General features: G+C 35.7%; 1 protein-coding gene and 1 pseudogene across 1 annotated transcript; both read left to right on the top strand.

Moving 5' to 3' along the window:
* Window positions 1-935: 935 nt before the first annotated feature.
* LOC144565031 (uncharacterized) lies at window positions 936-17,143 on the top strand. The gene is made up of 4 exons (XM_078314690.1): window positions 936-3,026; window positions 6,382-6,465; window positions 8,381-8,752; window positions 14,733-17,143. Exons 1-4 carry the CDS (start codon window positions 939-941, stop codon window positions 16,905-16,907), a joined length of 4,719 nt encoding a protein of 1,572 aa, XP_078170816.1. The 5' UTR covers window positions 936-938; the 3' UTR covers window positions 16,908-17,143.
* Window positions 8,389-10,317, top strand: LOC144560408 (L-type lectin-domain containing receptor kinase IX.1 pseudogene; annotated as a pseudogene).
* Window positions 17,144-19,957: the final 2,814 nt, after the last annotated feature.

Below are 19,957 nucleotides of genomic sequence, written 5' to 3'. Positions count from 1 at the left end.
ACATATTAAAATGTGCTTAGAGACAAAATTTTATATTTTTTTGAATTTTTTTACTATTTATTTAGATAGGTACAAAATCACTGTTTTTGGATGGTCCAGATGCAGTGATTTTGTACCTATCTAAATAAATAGTAAAACAATTCCAAAAAAATATAAAATTTGGTCTCTAAGAACATTTAATATGTAGAACAAGATGAACGGTTCGGATCAACTATTTGAACTTTGTAAATAGAGATAGAGATGTGGGATATGGTTGGAGCACAAAACCAATGGTGCATTTTAACCCTTCTCATAAACATACAATTAATATATTACTCTATAGAATTACAACAATATAATAAATAAGAATTATCTCTTACCGTTCAAAAAAATTGTACCATTTTCACTCTTTCAATGTTCGAATCTTATTTATTTTTAAAAGAGGCATGAAGGCCGTTCCATTACTGAAATAACATAATTACAGGTACCAGTTCAGCCAGAGAGAAATCTTAGCAAAACAACCAAGCAAGCAACATATTAACCAAATCTTATATATAACTAAGTTCCAAAAGTATTCCAAAGAAGCTAATATTAAGCCATTGATTAAAGGGCTGAGAGTAATGTGCTTTTATTCATCACTGACATAGTGACATCCACTCCGGTAGGTGGTTGGTAATTGTCACATTTAAATGCCAAACAGCCAAACAGCCAAACATCTACGTTGAAGTCACATGATCAACAAAAGTCCATATCATCACACTTGAATATGTATTTCTAACTTCATTTTAATAATGTTTGTACGAATTAGAAGGGTATGCACAGTCGTTGACTGTGGGTCAAAGGCGGATCAATACCTTTGTAATTTTTAATTAGCATCAACAATTGTACCTAACCTCTTTCTCTCTGACACCAATTATTCTCCCCCAATCTACACTCACCTAGCTTTCTACCTTGGCAAAATGGTGGTATCTGACTTGTGCTCAAGACCAATCCATCTCTTGTACTTATCTTCAATTTATTTACTTCTTATTGTACCTCATGGTGCTTCGATTTCTTTCAACTTCAATTTCTCAGAACCAATCACCAATCTTGTGAATGAACATATCAACTTCCAAGGTGATGCATCCTACAATCAGCAAAAAATTGACTTGACTGAGAACATTGGGAACAGCAAAGGAAGAGCAACCTACTATCAACCGGTACCCTTGTGGGATAAAGATACCGGAGAGGTAACGAACTTTACAACCCGGTTCTCTTTTGTTATACAAAATACTACATCTTACTCTGGGGATGGCTTTACTTTCTTCCTATCTTCCTATCCATCTCAAATTCCTCCGCATAGTAATGGAGGGGCCCTTGCCCTTTTCAATACCGCTACCAACATGAATGCATCGGCTAATCAGGTAGTTGCAGTCGAGTTTGATACCTTCCGGAATTCGATGTATGACCCAAATTCAACAGATCCAACTGACTGCCACATTGGTATTGATGTAAACGTTATTAAATCAACTTCTTACAAGATCATTCCAAACTACCTTTTTGTTGGTACAAGGATGACCGCACATATTGATTATAACAGTTGGCAAAAACTTTTGAGTCTTTCCCTTTGGCATGAGCCCAACTCGACAATCAATTTCAGCATCAATGCAACTGTTGATTTAAGGAACCAGCCAGCAAATGCATCTGTAGGCTTCTCAGCAGCCACTGGAGCAAACATTGAAACACACCAGATATTCTGGTGGTCTTTCAACTCAACCTTAGAAATGAAGCAAATTTCCCCCAATTTAGCTCCATCAGAAGCCCCATTGGTTAGAAAAAATAAAAAGACGAGAAATAAGTTGGTCATAGTTGGAATAGTCGTGGGCACATTTATTATGTTTATTGTAGTAGGGATCTTCATATATTATCTCAGAAAAAGGAGGTCAATCAAGAAAATCGGAGAAATTGAGGTGATTGGTGATGAATCAATTGATTACGAATTTGAAAAGGGGAGAGGACCAAAGAGGTTCCCGCACAGTGAATTGGTTGATGCAACAAATGGTTTTGGGGAGAACGAGAAACTTGGAGAAGGTGGGTTTGGATCAGTCTACAGGGGTATTTTAAAGGATGAAAACATTCATGTTGCTGTTAAGAGGGTGTCAAAAGATTCAAAGCAAGGGAAAAAGGAGTATATGTCAGAGGTCAGGATTATAAGCCAACTAAGGCATCGAAATCTTGTTCAACTAATTGGTTGGTGCCATGATCATGGAGAATTTTTGTTGGTTTATGAATTGATGCATAAGGGAAGCCTTGACAAACACCTGTATAGCAAAGAAACTCTTCTAACTTGGCCAATTAGGCACAATATAGCACTAGGGCTAGGTTCTGCTCTTCTATACCTCCATGAGGAGTGGGAACAATGTATTGTGCATAGAGATATCAAGCCAAGCAACATAATGTTAGATTCTACATTCAATGCTAAGCTTGGTGACTTTGGACTTGCTAGACTTATTGATCACAACCAAGAATTAGAAACAGTTGCGGCTGGCACCACTGGTTACATAGCACCAGAATGTTACCTTGGCATGGCAAATGCAAGCACGCATTCCGATGTTTTTAGTTTTGGAGTCGTCTTATTGGAAATCGCATGTGGAAGGAGGCCCATAATGCCTCAACAGGATAAAAGGAAGGTGAGTTTAGTTAAATGGGTTTGGGATTTGTACGGTACGAAAGCACTTATGGAGGCCGTTGATCCAAGATTAAATAGTGAGTTAGAAAACAGAGAAGTAGAGTGCCTGATGATTGTTGGTTTATGGTGTGCACACCCGGAAAAATCCTCACGCCCATCTATTAGGCAGGCCATGAGTGTTTTGCACTTTCAATCTAATTTGCCAATTCTTCCTCCAAAAATGCCGATGCCGGTTTATATTACTTCCTTTGATCCTAATATGCAACTTTATACCTACTCTGAGGCTACTTCAAGTGGCATAGCAACAAATTCCACTCAATCGGCTCCTGCTCCATTTTCAGACTCTTCCTGGCTGCTCAACCAAGAAACAAGAACATTCTAAACAATAAATTTGCAAACTAAAAAAAAAAATCCTCTGTTTTTTTTTTCTTTAGTGCTTTTAAATGCACAGTATTACAATACCTATTTGGGAGTTTTTTTTTTCCTCTGTGTTTTGTGTATCATTATTCTTTCATTTCCTTTTTTAGTATGCTGAAATGTGTTAGTAGCATTTTTCTCCGATGACATGTTATGCTAATTAACCAGCTAGCTGTATAAATTGCTTATAATATTTTGCTATGGTGGTTCTCATTTGCTACAAGGTTCAAATGTCATGCAAATTAGGCTGCTTACCTAATTGTCTATTTCTGTTTATGTTCATTCTACACAACCTTTGAATTTTTGATGAAATGAAGAAGACTTTCACACATTTGTAATTACCTCCCTGCATGAAATTTCACACAAATTCCAGCAGGTGATCGCTACCATTTCCATCCATAACATGTATGACACCAGGTTGCAAGCAAAACCCACAAAAAAACTCTCAAATTGAGCTGGTTGAATATCCTTTGCCTTTCCATCAATTGGTCTATCAGCGAAATATATAGCACAATTTGAACTTTAACTCAGCTATTCTATTTGGTACCTTCATCTATCTAAAAACCAGAAAAACGGTTACTCTCAGGTTGTGATCTGAATCAGGCTGAGTTTAGGATTGCTTGATCTGATCAGATGAGAAGAGGTGTTTGGTGTTTGCTTGATCTGATCTGAATCAGGCCTGGCATTGCGAGTTTTTTACGCCTGTTAGTTGGAAGGGGATTTGACAGAATGTATTGAAGATTCTTTGTTTATTTGTGGAATTTGACAGTCACCTCAGTAAGGAGATTTTTTATTTTTATTTTTCTGACAAAACAGTGAGATTATATTTTTCTGACAAAACAGTCAAGAGTATATACAGAAATATCAATGTCTACAAATTAGTACCAGTTAATATGAAAAGAGGAGGGTTCAAATGCCTCCATTTTTTGTGCCTCCATCATGCCTCCATTTTTAAAAACTTAAATAACTCAAAGTTTAAAACTTAAACGTGAAAATAAAGCCGTTAGATGTAATCTATGTTATTTTCTCTATGTGCTCATAAAAAATTATCACATTTTGATTTTGCTTTTATATGAATTAATAAGTTGAAAAATCAACGTCTAGAAATTATCCATATTTATATATATTTTTACAAGCTCAAGATGACAATCAAAATAAAGTTGAAATGCCATAATTTTTTACATGTGCATAGATAAAATGATATAGTTCATATCCAGCGGTTTTATTTTGAATTTTAAGATTTAAATTTTGAGTTATTAAAGTTTTTAAAAATGGAGGCATTTGAACCCTCCTCATATGAAAATCATATATAACCACCCGAAAAAATCAGCCTTAGGGGCTTAATATAATTTATAAACTTACCAGTCAAGAGTATATACAGAAATATCAAAGCCTTCAAATTAGTACCAGTTAATCTAAAAATAATATATAACCACCCAAAAGGAACATATACAACCACCCAAAAAAATCATATATACTTGCCCCATACTTCCCTTAAACAGTTAATTTGAAAATGCTATTGTATGTAGGTACAAGCTTAGCAACTAAAGAATCACTTTGCTCTTACAGTTAATTTGAAAATAAACCTCAAAGTAGTACCAGTCTTGATCTGCTCTCTATCCGGGTTTAATTTATCTATTAAACCAGAGGTAAAAAGTGTTGAGCTCCATGGAAACTCACTGTTGGTTAGAGATTGGCACAACCCCTGGCAAATAGGCCTTATCTGCAATTGCTTTAAAATCTCTCCCAAAAAAAAATTGGTGCTCAATTTAATTTTTCAAAATAAAACAAGACAGACCTAAGCACTGGAAAAAGAAAGCAAGGTTCACGATGCATGGAATCGGTCCAGGGATTTAACATTTATACTATTCCTTTTTGGGGGATCTTCTGTAATAGAATTTCATATACAAAGGAGTAACGAAGAAAAGACTAAAAGAGAAGCGATGCATTGACAATCTGTTGTATTTCATAGAAATCCTGCTGCAGAAAATCGTGGCGAGTAATCCCGTATGCCCGTGTGCCTGAGCCCTGAGTGCGTATCCTCTGAGATATCTCATATTTTGCGTGACCGACGTGTCCGGTGTCTACTCGGGGTGACGTACGGGAGCAGTATTATTTGAGCTTTGAGATTCGCGCAGAACTTATTGCAACGGTTGAGATTTCCAAAAGATCACGCAAAATATGAGATTTCCAAAAAGTCACGCAGTATTATCTGTGGTCCCACAAGTTCTCACCAACGTTTGTTTTGAGTTTCTGATTTTCTGTATCTTTGTTCACGTGGCCACCATGATGAAGCGCTAAATACGAGTGATTGTTGATCATTACACTGAAAGTTAATATTGTTGAGGCTCTAGGCAGATGGCAGGAGCTACTTTTGATTAGACAATTTTTTTTGTTGCCCCCCTAACCCCCTATATTTTTATTAATTGCCGAAAGCTCGAAACATGTTACGATCCTAATTATATTTAGACATATATATATATAGAGTTGGACTACGGTGCTTCGCGAAATAAAGCGATTATTTTACTTTACATTTATATCTTCAATTTCAAAGTTCAAAACGTCGATCCAAATTGTTCAAGTTGATCTCCATATTAAATTATATTTGGAGACCAAATTGTAAATTTTTTGGAAATTTTTTACTATTTCTTTATAATTTTTTAAAATTGCTGTTTTTCAGAAACTTCTGAACCATCAAAAACAGTGATTTTAAAAAATTCTAAAGAAATAGTAAAATATTTTCAAAAAATGTAAAATTTGGTTTCCAAACACAATTTAATATGGAGATCAACTTGAACGGTTCGGATCGACGTTTTTAAAATTGCAAAATATGAGTGTGAAATAAAACACTCACTTTTGAAGAAGTTAGAGGTCAAGCCACCTAATTATTAATATTCACAAAAAAAAAAAAAAATTCACCCGGATTTCGAACCTAAAGCCTATCATACAAAGAACATTATCTTTACCACAAGATCAAAGACTGATTTTAATATACATAGAGCATTATCTTTACCACAAAAAAATTTCCATTCGAATTTCAAAAAAAAAATTTGTCACAAGATTAAAGACTGATTCTAATATACACATATTGTTCTATTTTGAAGAGGGGTAATTTCGTACCTAAATGCTCGTCTTATTTTTAGGAGTTAAATAGTATAATATTTAATATATTTTGCAAATGTCTTGGTAATATTAGTTGTCGTTAGTGTCTAGCCATTAAAAAAAAAATGAAGCACAAATTTTGGATAAAGTAAGAAAGTTCTGTCTTGTTTTATTTATTTATTTTTTTTTTAGTGCAAAGTTTTGTCTTGTTGAAGGGAAATGCAGTCTTTGACTGGGAGCCATTATCTTTGGAAGATTCATGCAGTAGCACCAATAATTGTGCCTCGACTTCAGCTTGGGTTTGATGGTCATTGTACCCAAAGTGGTTTTAATGAGTTCGATCACCATCGAATCTATTTTAGAATTCGTGCGCACAAATTTTAAAGCATACGCAAAAGTGCGAGCGCAAATTCTAAAGCAGATCCGATGGTGAACGAACCCATTGGAATCACTTTGAGTCCAATGGCCATCGAACCCAAGCTGTTCTCTTACCACACCTTTCCTCTCGCACCAATGATTCTCCCCTCATCACCCCTACACCACACACACAAATTAAAGCTCACATTTTTGTACATATTTGATTCCGTTTATTAAGATCTGCCTTTTAAAGGAGTGAAAACAGAGCGAATTCGGAGCAGATAATGTTGATACTAAATCTGTAACTGCCTTACGAATCAGGAATACGTAATAAACATATGTCAAAATTTAAAATCAAACTTGTCTTAAACGGATAAGGATATGGATACGGAGCTGATAATCTATGAATACGAATTCGAATATGGATACAAAACGAATAATAATCAGATAATTAAGTCATATAAAATTTAAGATACAAATACTAATAAAGAAAATTCAAATATAAATATAAATGAATAATCAAATATGGGATGGAGTAACATTATTAAATTTATGTGACAATGTTCCAAAAAAAAAAAAAGAACTAATATGGGTACTCTTATAATTAAATGAATATCATCATGAGTTTTTGCTGCTAAAATCCAAAGCGCACGATAATTTACAAAGCCCATTTAGGCCCAGAAGAAATTTGCAAATAGCACTACAACAATCTGTTTGGATATCAGTTTGCATTTAGTTCCACACGAGACGTAGTAAGACTCGCTGCTAGATAATAGCCCTTCAAAGGATAAGCTGTTCGACAGATTAGAAAGGGGAAAAGGGTAGTGAGTTTGAATCCGTGAAAATTTCATCCGGATACATGTGGATATCTGATCCGTTTATACTTGAGCAATCGGATTCGAATATATCCGTTATACCTGAGCAACCGAATTCATATCCGAATCTAGGTCTTTAGTTGATAATCAATAATTATTCATATCCGGATCCGCAAATTATCCGAATCTGTTGATTCGTTTATCCGAATTCGGATCTGAACCAGATATAGAGCATATTTGGATCAGATTTTCCAGATCCGTTTTCAGCCCTAGCCTTTTAACATGCATGTTTTAATTGAATTTTTGCCTAAATATGATACTAACTTTAATTCAATTAACCTATCAAATTGAGGGTCCTGATTCCATGTAACTCAAATTTGGAGTTTGGATCCGGACCGTCCGATCAAAATTCAAATCAATTCAGTCCAAGTTAAAATACATGCGACCCTTTTAATATTTGTGCAGATTTTGATCGGACGGCTCAGATTTAAACTCAAACTTGAGTTACTTCAGAAATGGATTAATATTGGTGATCTCTAGCGCACTTAACCGTTGGTGATCTCTAGCTAGCCCAGCCCAATAAAAAATAAGGTCAATTCGTGGGATCCATTGACCTTACAATATTCAAGGTCACAACTTGAAATTTCATGGACTTGACTAATATCCACTACTAACTTGCTAAGTTGACAAATGAAATTGAATGTAGTATCTTAATTATGTACGTATTACTTCACTGAAGCAAAATATAGTTGTTGACTAGGATTTTCATTAATTAGCACCAATAATTGTACCTCTCCCAAGCTACACTCTTTAGATATCTACCTTAGCTCCGGTTGCAAAAGCCGCCCAAAACAACACTCACAAAGCTTTACAGATTTTAATGAGCAAAATGGTGATACCTGACTTCTCAAGACCAATCCATATCTTGTACTTATCTTCCATTTATTTGTTTCTTCTTGTACCCCACAGTGGATCGGTTTCTTTCAACTTCAATTTCTCAGAACCCATCACCAATCTTGTGAATGAACATATCTACTTCCAGGGTGATGCATCCTACAATCAGCAAAAAATTGACTTGACTGGGATTTATTACAGCAAAGGAAGAGCAACCTACAATCAACCGGTGCCCTTGTGGGATAAAGATACCGGAGAGGTAACGAACTTTACAACCCAGTTCTCTTTTCTTATACAAAATATTACATCTGACTCTGGGGATGGCTTAGCTTTTTTCCTATCTTCCTATCCATCTCAAATTCCTCCAAATAGTACTGGATGGGACCTCGCCCTTTTCAATATCGCTACCGACAAGAATGCATTGGCTAATCAGGTAGTCGCAGTCGAGTTTGATACCTACTCCAATCCGGGTCTAGATCCAAATTCAACAGATCCAACTGACTGCCACATTGGTATTGATGTAAACACCATTAACTCAACTTCTTACCAGATCATTCCAAACTACCTTTTTGTTGGTACAAGGATGACCGCACATATTGAGTATAACAGTTGGCAAAAACTTTTGATTCTTTCCCTTTGGCATGAAGCCAACTCGAGAATCAATTTCAGCATCAATGCAACTGTTGATTTAAGGAACCAGCCAGCAAATGCATCTGTAGGCTTCTCAGCAGCCACTGGATCATACATTGAAACACATCAGATTTTCTGGTGGTCTTTTAACTCAAGCAGTGGGCACATTTATTATGTTTATTGTAGTAGGGATCTTCATATATCATCTCAGAAAAAGGAGTTCAATCAAGAAAATCCGAGAAATTGAAGTGATTGATGATGAATCAATTGATTACGAATTTGAAAAGGGGAGAGGACCCAAGAGGTTCCCATACAGTGAACTGGTTGATGCAACAAATGGCTTCGGGGAGAACGAGAAACTTGGAGAAGGTGGGTTTGGATCAGTCTACAGGGGTATTTTAAAGGATGAAAACATTCATATTGCTGTTAAGAGGGTGTCAAAAGATTCAAAGCAAGGAAAGAAAGAGTATATATCCGAGGTCTAAATTATAAGCCAACTAAGGCATCGAAATCTTGTTCAACTAATTGGTTGGTGCCATGATCATGGAGACTTTTTGTTGGTTTATGAATTGATGCGTAATGGAAGCCTTGACAAACACCTGTATAGCGAAGAAACTCTTTTAACTTGGTCAATTAGGCACAATATAGCACTAGGGCTAGGTTCTTCTCTTCTATACCTCCATGAGGAGTGGGAGCAATGTGTTGTGCATAGAGATATCAAGCCAAGCAACATAATGTTAGATACCTCGTTCAATGCTAAACTCGGTGATTTGGGCCTTGCTAGACTTATTGATCACAACCAAGAAGTAGAAACAGTTGCTGCTGGCACCAGGGGCTATATTGCACCAGAATGTGTCCTTGGCAGCGCAAATCCAAGCACCCATTCTGATGTTTTCAGTTTTGGAGTTGTCCTGTTGGAGATTGCATGTGGAAGGAGGCCCATAATGCCTCAGCAGGATGAAAGTAAGGTGAGTTTAGTTGAATGGGTTTGGGATTTGTACGGGCAGAATGCACATATGGAGGCTATTGATTCAAGTTTAAATGGTGAGTTCGAAAACAGAGAAATAGAGTGCATGATGATTGTTGGTTTATGGTGTGCACACACGGAAAAAAACTCACGCCCATCTATTAGGCAGGCCATGAGTGTTTTGCACTTTCAAGCTAATTTGCCAATCCTTCCTGCAAAAATGCCAATGCCGGTGTATCTTATTCCATTGGATCCTAATATGCAACTTTGTACCTCCTCTGGGACTACTTCAAGTGGCATAGCACAAAATTCCACCAAGTCGGCTCCTGCTCCATCTTCAGACTCTTCCTGGCTGCTGAAACAAGAACCGAGAACATTCTAAACAATAAATTCGTAAACTTAGTTTCTTCTGTTTTCTTTTCTTTAGTGCTTTTGAATGCATATTACTGCAATGATTCCTATTTGGTAGCTTTCTTTGTTTTTCTATTGCATGTATTGCCCTTGTACTTTTTTTTTTCTGATGCTTTTGTTTCTGGAATTTATTTTCCTAATGTGTATTGTGTTATGCTTTTATTTCCTGTTTTGGTAGCATTTTTCTCCGGTAACATGTTACGCTAAACTAGCTTGCTCTATAATTTGCTTATAATATTTTGCTATGGTGGTTCTCGTTTGCTACAAAGTTCAAAATTCAAATGTCATGCAAATCAGGATGAGCTTTAACTAATTGTCTATTTCTGTATACATCCATTTTTCATATCCATGCATGAAATTACACACAAATGCCAGCATGTCTGCATGTGATTGCTAGCATTTCCATCCATCACACGTACGGCACCAAGTTGCAATATCGCCATTTCTAGCAAATCAAATCCGAAAAACTCTCAAATTGAACGGGTCCAATTTCCTTTTCCCTTCTCATCAAGTCTATCTGCGAAAGATATAGCACAATTTGTCAACTTAAGTTTCCGATTATAAACTTTAACTCAGCCTCCCTATTTGGTACCTTCATCTATTTAAAAGCCAGCAAACGGGTTCCTCTCAGGTTATGATCTGAATCAGGCTGAGGTTAGAATTGCTTGATCTGATCGGCTAAAAAAAGGTGTTTGGTGTTTGCCACATGCCTGGCATTGCGAGTTATTTTACTCCTGTTAGATAGAAGGAGATTTGACAGAATTTGTTGAAGATTCTTTGTTTATTTGTGGAATTTGACAGTCTCCTTAGTAAGGAGATTACTTTTCATTTTCTGAGAAAACAGAGAGAGTAGAATAAGTAGGAGATTGACAATTTTGAGGTTTTGAATTCAATCCAAGCACAAATCAGCAAGCAATTTTAAAGGCCATTCTGGCCTCTTCTATGTGTGTAATAATCCACAAAAAAAAAAAAAAAAAAAAAAAAATCCTAGATGGGCCCTAGTTCAACATCACAACTTAAAATGGCCGAAATTATACTGAAAGCATTCAATTACTTGACCCAATCATTGTCGGTATTGGGATTATCAGCTAATATCAATCAGCTTTAGGGGCTTAATATGATTTATTAACTTACCAGTTAAGAATTTAAACAGAAATATTATATCAAGGTCTTCAAATAATTCAGCTCCAAAAGGTACATGTACAAACAAAAAATCGTCAATAGATACTCGCTTCATACTTCACCTTAGCCAGTTAATTTCAATATAAACCTCAAATTAGTACCATTGTTTAATTTACCTATTGAACCAGAGGTAAAGATGTGGAGCTCCATGGAAACTCACAGTTGGTTTGAAATTGGCACTACCCCTGGTAAATGGAATTCAGATCCAGTGAAGTAACCCAATTTTTGGGTTTTAAATCGGGACCATCCAATTTGAATCCGTGACAATCCATCCGAAGTGGAGCACACACATCCCAAGCACCGAATCCAAACTCCAAGACAATATTGAGTGACGGATTTCAATCGGACGGTCCAGATCCAAATCCCAAAAGGTGGGTTACTTTAGGGGATCCGGACCCTGGCAAATGGGCCTGATCAGCTGATCTGCACTTGCTTCATAATCTCTACCAAAAGAAATGTGCTCAATTTAAATTTTAAATATTAAACAAGACAGACCTAAGCACTGGAAACAGAGTAACACTACTGTTTGATCTAACATAATTCAATTATATTAGTTACTTTACTTTTGGTAAATACTTTGTTTTGGTTTGATTTTTCATTTTTACAGCCCCCCCTCCCAATTGCATGCAATTGATAAAAGTTACAGATGAATGATGAAAAATTAGTAGGAGTTGAGAAAAAGATTAGAGATGAATCAGGATCATTAATAGTCTCCATTGCAAAAAAAAAGCAAGGCTTACGGTCCATGGAATTAGTCTTTCTTACTCGTTTAACGCTGTGGTATATAGTACACCCGGTCTATGAATTTAATGTGTATTTTTTTCTTGGAATTTCTTTTTTTTTCACCCAATTAATTTCTCTGGAATTTTGATGAATTTACACTGGGATCTTATGGGAATTTAATATACAACACAGTAACGAAAATTGAGGCGCATATGTAATATCCTGAAAATTTGAATCATTACTATTTATACTTATAAAACTTTTTCGTAATATAATAATATAATAAAGATCATAAGTCTTTTGAGTAACATTTTGTAAAATATAAATATGACATAGAAATTATTTAAAAACATATTCAACCGAACTAGGACATTTAAAATATCTTTCTATAATATTTTGTTAAGTTAAAAGACTAATATGAAAATTATAATATCTATTGAAACCATTATTTCAACAAGTTTCTTATTATATAACCGTTCATTTAGAAAAATAATAATAATTAAAGAGGCGCAAACCTCTGCTTCTTTCTACCTATTGATGCGATAACAATTTTTATTTAATAACTATCTTAAATCTATTGTTTCGGAGCAGTTTTGTTATATATGTCGTTTATAATTCCTAATAAATGTACATCTCCAATTAATTAAAGCACCGTTTCAGTTTACCCTTTCGCTATATATATAGATAAAAATATATCAATTCTTTCTCTCTCCATTTTATATCTGAGACACATTCCTTTCTCTCTCTAAATGATATCCGAGTAAAAACAACTATGAAAAAGAAAGAAAGAAATCAGATTAAACATCATGTTCAAGTTTTGATTATCCATGTTCGATTTGAATTCCGACTACGTCATAGTGATTATGAACTGTTTAGTTGCAATCTGACTTGAATTCTGGAGATCTCACAATAAGGTAACCGGACTTCTCTATAACTGTGTTTTCGTTTTGTATGGTTGATTTGAATATTGGTATTGCATGTTGAATTATGATGGCATATTTAACGGGATAGCGGGTCTGAGGTTGGAATTTGATATGTGATTGTAGCCTCTCATTGTTGGATGGATTTCCCAGTGAGTTGGCGGATTAAAGGAATTGTGTTATGAGAATGTGGGAATCGCCTGTGACAGGGATTACACATGTGTAAATATGATGTGACTTGTTTTACGGATAACCTAGACCGACGTGCTATTGCCGATGAAATATGCGTGCATAATTTGATGTGAATTTGTGTGGATTAATCCGGCCTATTTGAATGGTTGTTAAATTAAGCCAATTATAGAGAAGCGCGTCGTTAAATAACCGGTTACTGAGCTTTGTAGCTGACTCCGTTTTGTTATTTTGTTTTCATTTCTGTTGGCGACGTAGGTTGACGGACCAAGAAAAAATGTGAAGATATTTATATAATCACGCTCTGGATGGTAAAAATCTGGGGTGTGACAGCATATGAGCGTGTGCTAGTGTGACTGCCATGTGGTCCCATAGGTTCTCGCCCAATCAATGCGACAGCACCAACATTCTCTTTTGTGTTGTTGATTTTCTGTATCTTTGTTCATGAGGCCACCATGATGAAGCGCTAAATAATAGTATTTGTTGTTCATTACACTAAAGTTATATTGTTCAGGCTCTAGGCAGATGGAAGAAGCTACCTTTTATTACACAATTTTTTCTTTTTTTGCCCCTAAGCCCTTAAGTTTTCGAGTCTGTATCACCCGATAACTGAATTACAATTTTAGAAAATGGACGGTTCAGATTAATTTTAGTCGGATCAAATTCAATCCGGTACCATTGAGACTGTAGAGATTCTTAGTTTTTGAGGTTTCATCCCTAATTATTAATGATTTAACTGTGGATCTTTAGAGTAACAAAATCCGAATATATCAATCAAAAACTTTCCCCCAGTGTAGCGAAACAAACATGATCATAGCAAACAAATTACATTTTAGTAAATAGTAAACATATATAAAGTGACTAATTTAAATAATTAGGTTACAAAAAAATTAATTAAAAATATTCAATTTTTTTTTTTAAATTACCAAAAAAATCATCTCAAAATTTGCTCTTTCATTTCTGAGATCACCTCCTCTTCGTCTTCTTTTGTTTTTCTCTTATAATTGGTTTGAGTGAATTGTGAGTGAGAGGAAAGAGAAACAACACTTTTATAGATTTCACACGAAAAAAATGGCTATTCAAACTTTCGGTATCCCTATTCTTTTCTCGACTGTTGAAAATTTGATAAACCTGGGCATTTTTAAAAATATTCAAGTGAATTGGATATTTCTGTTATTTTGTATTTAATTTTGGATATTTCTGTTATTTTGTATTTAATTTTGGATATTAAAAAAAACCAAAGCGGTCAGAACTTGTTAGGATTCAAAATGTCATTCCCACCATCTACATATTAAAGCCACATGCTCACATATATTTCTAACTTTATTTTATATTTCTTCAGTGATGGGTATACAGTTGTTGACTGGGGGTCAATGGCGGCTCAATACACTTGGAATTTTTAATTAGCACCAATAATTGTGCCTCATCTCTTCCTCTGGCACCAATGGTTCTCCCCCAATCTACACTCACCTACCTAGCTTTCTACCTTGGCTCCCGTTGCAAATGCCTCCACACCCCAAATTTTAATAAGCAAAATGGTGGTACCTGACTTGTGCTCAAGACCAATCCAACTCTTATACTTATCTACATTTTATTTATTTCTTATTGTACCTCATTGTGGGTCGGTTTCATTCAACTTCAATTTCTCAGACCCGAAAACTGTCAATGAACATATCAAGTTGGAACCTGATGCATTCTATGATAATCAGGAAAAAATCAGCTTGACCATGGAGTCCAGAACCTCGAACCAGCAGAACAGCACCGGAAGAGCAACGTACAATCAGCCGGTGCCCTTGTGGGATCAAGATACCGGAGAGGTAACCAACTTTACAACCCGGTTCTCTTTTCTCATACAAAATACTACACAAACTAACTTTGGGGATGGCTTAGCTTTCTTCCTATCTTCCTATCCATCTCAAATTCCTCCACAATCTGCTGGCAAATATCTTGGCCTTTTCAATTCCACTACCGGCATGAATGCATCGGCTAATCAGGTAGTCGCAGTTGAGTTTGATACCTTCTTGAATACGATTATAGATCCAAATTCAACAGATCGATCTGTTTGCCACATTGGTATTGATGTAAACATGATTCAATCAACTTCTTACCAGCTCATTCCAAAGTACCTTTTTGTTGGTACAAGGATGACTGCACAGATTGAGTATAACAGTTGGCTAAAACTATTGAGTCTTTCCCTTTGGCATGAAAATAACTTGACAACCCAATTCAACCTCAATGCAAATGTTGATATAAGGAACCTTCCACCAAATGCATCCGTAGGCTTCTCAGCAGCCACCGGAGCAGCTTTTGAAGCGCACCAGATATTCTGGTGGTCCTTTAACTCAACCTTAGAAATGAAGAAAATTTCCCCCAATTTAGCTCCATCAGAAGCCCCATCACCCAAAGCCCCATTTATAAAAAATAAAAACACAATAAATGTGCCGTTCATAGTTGGAATAGCCGTGTGCACATTTATCATATTTCTTTTAGTAGGGATGTTTATATATCATCTCAGAAAAAAGAGTTCAATCAAGAAAATCAGAGAAATTGAGGTGATTGGTGATGAATCAATTGATGAAGAATTTGAAAAGGGGAGAGGACCCAAGAGGTTCCCATACAGTGAACTGGTTGATGCAACAAATGGTTTCGGGGAGAACGAGAAACTTGGAGAGGGTGGGTTTGGATCAGTCTATAGAGGTACTTTAAAGGATGAAAACATTCATGTTGCTGTTAAGAGGGTGTCAAAAGATTCAAAGCAAGGGAAGAAAGAGTATATATCGGAGGTCAAGATTATAAGCCAACTAAGGCATCGAAATCTTGTTCAACTAATTGGTTGGTGCCATGATCATGGTGAATTTTTGTTGGTTTATGAATTGATGCATAATGGAAGCCTAGATAAACACCTGTATAACAAAGAAATTCTTCTTAGTTGGCCAATTAGGCACAATATAGCACTAGGGCTAGGCTATGCTCTTCTATACCTCCATGAAGAGTGGGAACAATGTGTTGTGCATAGAGATATAAAGCCAAGCAACATAATGTTAGATTCCTCATTCAATGCTAAGCTTGGTGATTTCGGCCTTGCTAGACTTATTGATCACAATCAAGAAGTAGAAACGGTTGCTGCTGGCACCAAGGGTTATATAGCACCAGAATGTGTCCTTGGCACGGCAAATCCAAGCACGCATTCCGATGTTTTCAGTTTTGGAGTTGTCTTGTTGGAAATTGCATGTGGAAGGAGGCCCATAATGCCTCAACAGGATCGAAGGAAGGTGAGTTTAGTTGAATGGGTTTGGGATTTGTACGGGCAAAATGCACTTATGGAGGCCGTCGATTCAAGTTTAAATGGTGATTTCATAAAAGAAGAAGTCGAGTGTATAATGATTGTTGGTTTATGGTGTGCACACCCGGAAAAGTCCTCACGCCCATCTATTAGGCAGGCCATGAGTGTTTTACACTTTCAAGCTAATTTGCCAATCCTTCCTGCAAAAATGCCGATGCCGGTGTATCTTATTCCATTGGATCCTAATATGCAACTTTATACCTCCTCTGATGCTACTTCAAGTGGCATAGCACAAAATTCCACCAAGTCGGCTCCTGCTCCATTTTCAGACTCTTCTTGGCTGCTCAAACAAGAACCAAGAACATTCTAAATGCACAGTATTACCATACCTATTTGGTAGCTTTCTTTGTTTTTCTATCACATGGATTGCTATTTTTTTTTTCTTTTTTTTCCAGTTGCTTTTGTTTCTGGACTTTCATTTTGTTTGTTTATCATTATTCTTTTATTTCCCTTTTTGTTACATTGAATTGAGTTTGTAGCATTTTTCTTTGGTAACATGTTATCCTAGACCAGCTAGCTGTATAAATTGATTATAATCTTTTGCTATGGTGGTTCTCGTTCTCAGGTTTAGCTTACCTAGTTGTCTATTTCTGTTTATGTTCATTCTTCACAACCTTTGAATTTTTGATGAAATGAAGAAGACTTTCACACATCTGTAATTACCTCCATGCAAGAAATTTCAAACAAATTCCAGCATGTAATCGCTACCATTTCCATCCATAACACGAATGACATCAGGTTGCAATCTCACAATTCCACCCAAATCAAAACCTACAAAAAACTCTCAAATTGAGCTGGTTCAATATCCTTTTGCCTTCTTATCAATTGGTCTATCTGCGAAAGATATAGCACAATTTGAATATTAACTCAGTCTCCCTATTTGCTACCTTCATCTATTTAAAAGCCAGCAAACGCGTTCCTCTCAGGTTATGATCTGAATCAGGCTGAGGTTAGAATTGCTTGATCTGATCGGCTGAGAAAAGGTGTTTGGTGTTTGCTACAGGCCTGGCATTGCGAGTTATTTTATGTCTGTTAGTTAGAAGGAGATTTGACAGAATTTGTTGAAGATTCTTTGTTTATTTGTGGAATTTGACAGTCGCCTTAGTAAGGAGATTACTTTTCATTTTCTGAGAAAACAGAGAGAGTAGAATACGTAGGAGATTGACAATTTTGAGGTTTTGAATTTCAATCCAGGCATGAATCAGCAAACAATTTTAAAAGGCTATTATTGCCTCTTCTATGTGTGTAATAATCCACCAAAAAAAAAAAACTGAAATTAGACTTAGATGGGCCCTAGTTCAACATCACAACTTAAATTGGCCGAAATTATACAGAAAACAATCATTTACGGTTTACCAGATCTAATCATGTTTGTCTTGAGATTATCAGCAAATATGAATCAGCCTTGGGAGCTTAATATAATTTATGAACTTACCAGTTAAAGTATATACAGAAAAATCAAATTCTTCAAAATTCACTAGTTCCAAAAGGTACATTTACAACCAACCAAAAATCATCTACACACGCTCCATATTTCACCTTAGACAGTTAATTTCAATATAAAACTCAAATTAGTACCAGTGTTGAATTTAGGGTTAGTGTTTAATTTACCTATTGAACCAGAGGTAAAGATGTGGAGCTCTCTGGTAGAGATTGACACTTCCCCTTGCAAATGGGCCCCGATCTGCAATTGCTTCATAATCTCTACCAAAATAAATGGGCTCAATTTAAATTTTAAAAATTAAACAAGACAGACCTAAGCACTGGAAACAGAATAACACTACTGTTCGATCTAACATAATTCAATTAAATTAGTCGCTTTACTTTTGGCTGCCAGGACAATATGCCACGCACAGCCTTCAAAATCTTGGTAAGTACATTGTTTCGGGACACAGCGACGAAATTGCAAGGGTGACTGAGTGAGAATCGTCGCCCGTACGGGTTCTCTGACAAGGGAAAACAGCGGCCAACGAGAGAGGTATTTATAGTGGGGTCCGTGAGGCAGAGAGAGGGCGAGAGAGATTGAGGGCTGCGCCAGTATAAAAGAAAGGAAGAGAGAGAGGGTGTTGGGCCATCCTGTCAGAGAGACAAATAAATGGTAGAGGGGTTAAAATGAGGTGTGGGGTCCGATTGTAAGAGAAACATGGAGAGTAGCAATGGCATTAAATGCCGAAGAGAGATAGAGGAGCCAATCACGTCCTTTTGACAGAAAGAATAAAAGAAAATCAAAAATCAGGAGAGAAGATGAGATGAGGTGAGGTGAGCTCGGTGTGTCATTTCGTGTGTCGGGTCATTTTGTTTTCCTTATCATAATCAATTTCTTAGTGTAAAATTCAATCTCTTGAATATAAAGTTTCGAATTTTATTTATGAATCTAAATTACATTTACATTTATCATAAGATATAATTTTATACTTAATTTTTTAATTTGAGGTATCATAACTAGGGCTGCAATTGAATCGAACCAAATCAAACTTTTCTGAGTTTGAGTTTGAGTTTGAATAAGATTTGAATCCAACTGGTTTAATTTGTTTCAGAACAAAATTCAATTGAACAACTTAATTGTGGACTACAAATTTTTTCGAATCAAAGTCAATCGAATTACGAACTACACATTTTTTTGACAACTCTAGTTATACCGGTAGTTTATACATTAGTTTTCTTTGCGCGGAACAAAATTCACATGATTTTCTTTTACCTTTCACGAATTCACACTGATGGATTATGGGCCAACCAAATATTCTCTTATCTTTTACGCTGCTAGATTGATTAAAATCACACTATGAACTTAGTCAAATGAAACTTATTTCATTGTAAATTTGTTACGCTGCTGAAATATTTTTCTATTATAAGTTACCACTATATTAACAATTTTTAGCTCTGATATAAATTTGTAAGACAGACAAGGAGAGAAGCAATGGCATTAAATGCCGAAGAGAGATAGAGGAGCCAATCACGTCCTTTTGACAGAAAAAGTAAAAGAAAATCAAAAATCAAGAGAGGAGATGAGATGAGGTGAGCTCGGTGTGTCCTTTCGTGTGTCGGGTCATTTTGTTTTCCTTATCATAATCAATTTGTTAGTGTAAAATTCAATCTCTTAAATATAAAGTTTCGCATTTTCGAATTTCATTTATGAATCTAAATTACAATTACATTTACATTTACATTTATCCAAAATTATAATTTTATACTTAATATATAATTTTTTACAAACTAATTACATATCGTGTAAAAAAGTATTCTCATCCAGTAATAATACGTTATGAACAAACCCTTAAAAACTTTGGCAAGAAATATACTCATCCTGTAAAAAAGGGTGGTGGTTTTTGTCCAAAATTATTTTGGACAAACCTTAACTCA

The sequence above is a fragment of the Carex rostrata genome, chromosome 1 (assembly GCF_964058835.1).
Source record: "Carex rostrata chromosome 1, lpCarRost1.2, whole genome shotgun sequence".
In the NCBI taxonomy this organism is placed as follows: domain Eukaryota; kingdom Viridiplantae; phylum Streptophyta; class Magnoliopsida; order Poales; family Cyperaceae; genus Carex; species Carex rostrata.
Note: the sequence above shows the minus strand (reverse complement) of the source record. Positions and strands in the feature narration are given on the sequence as shown.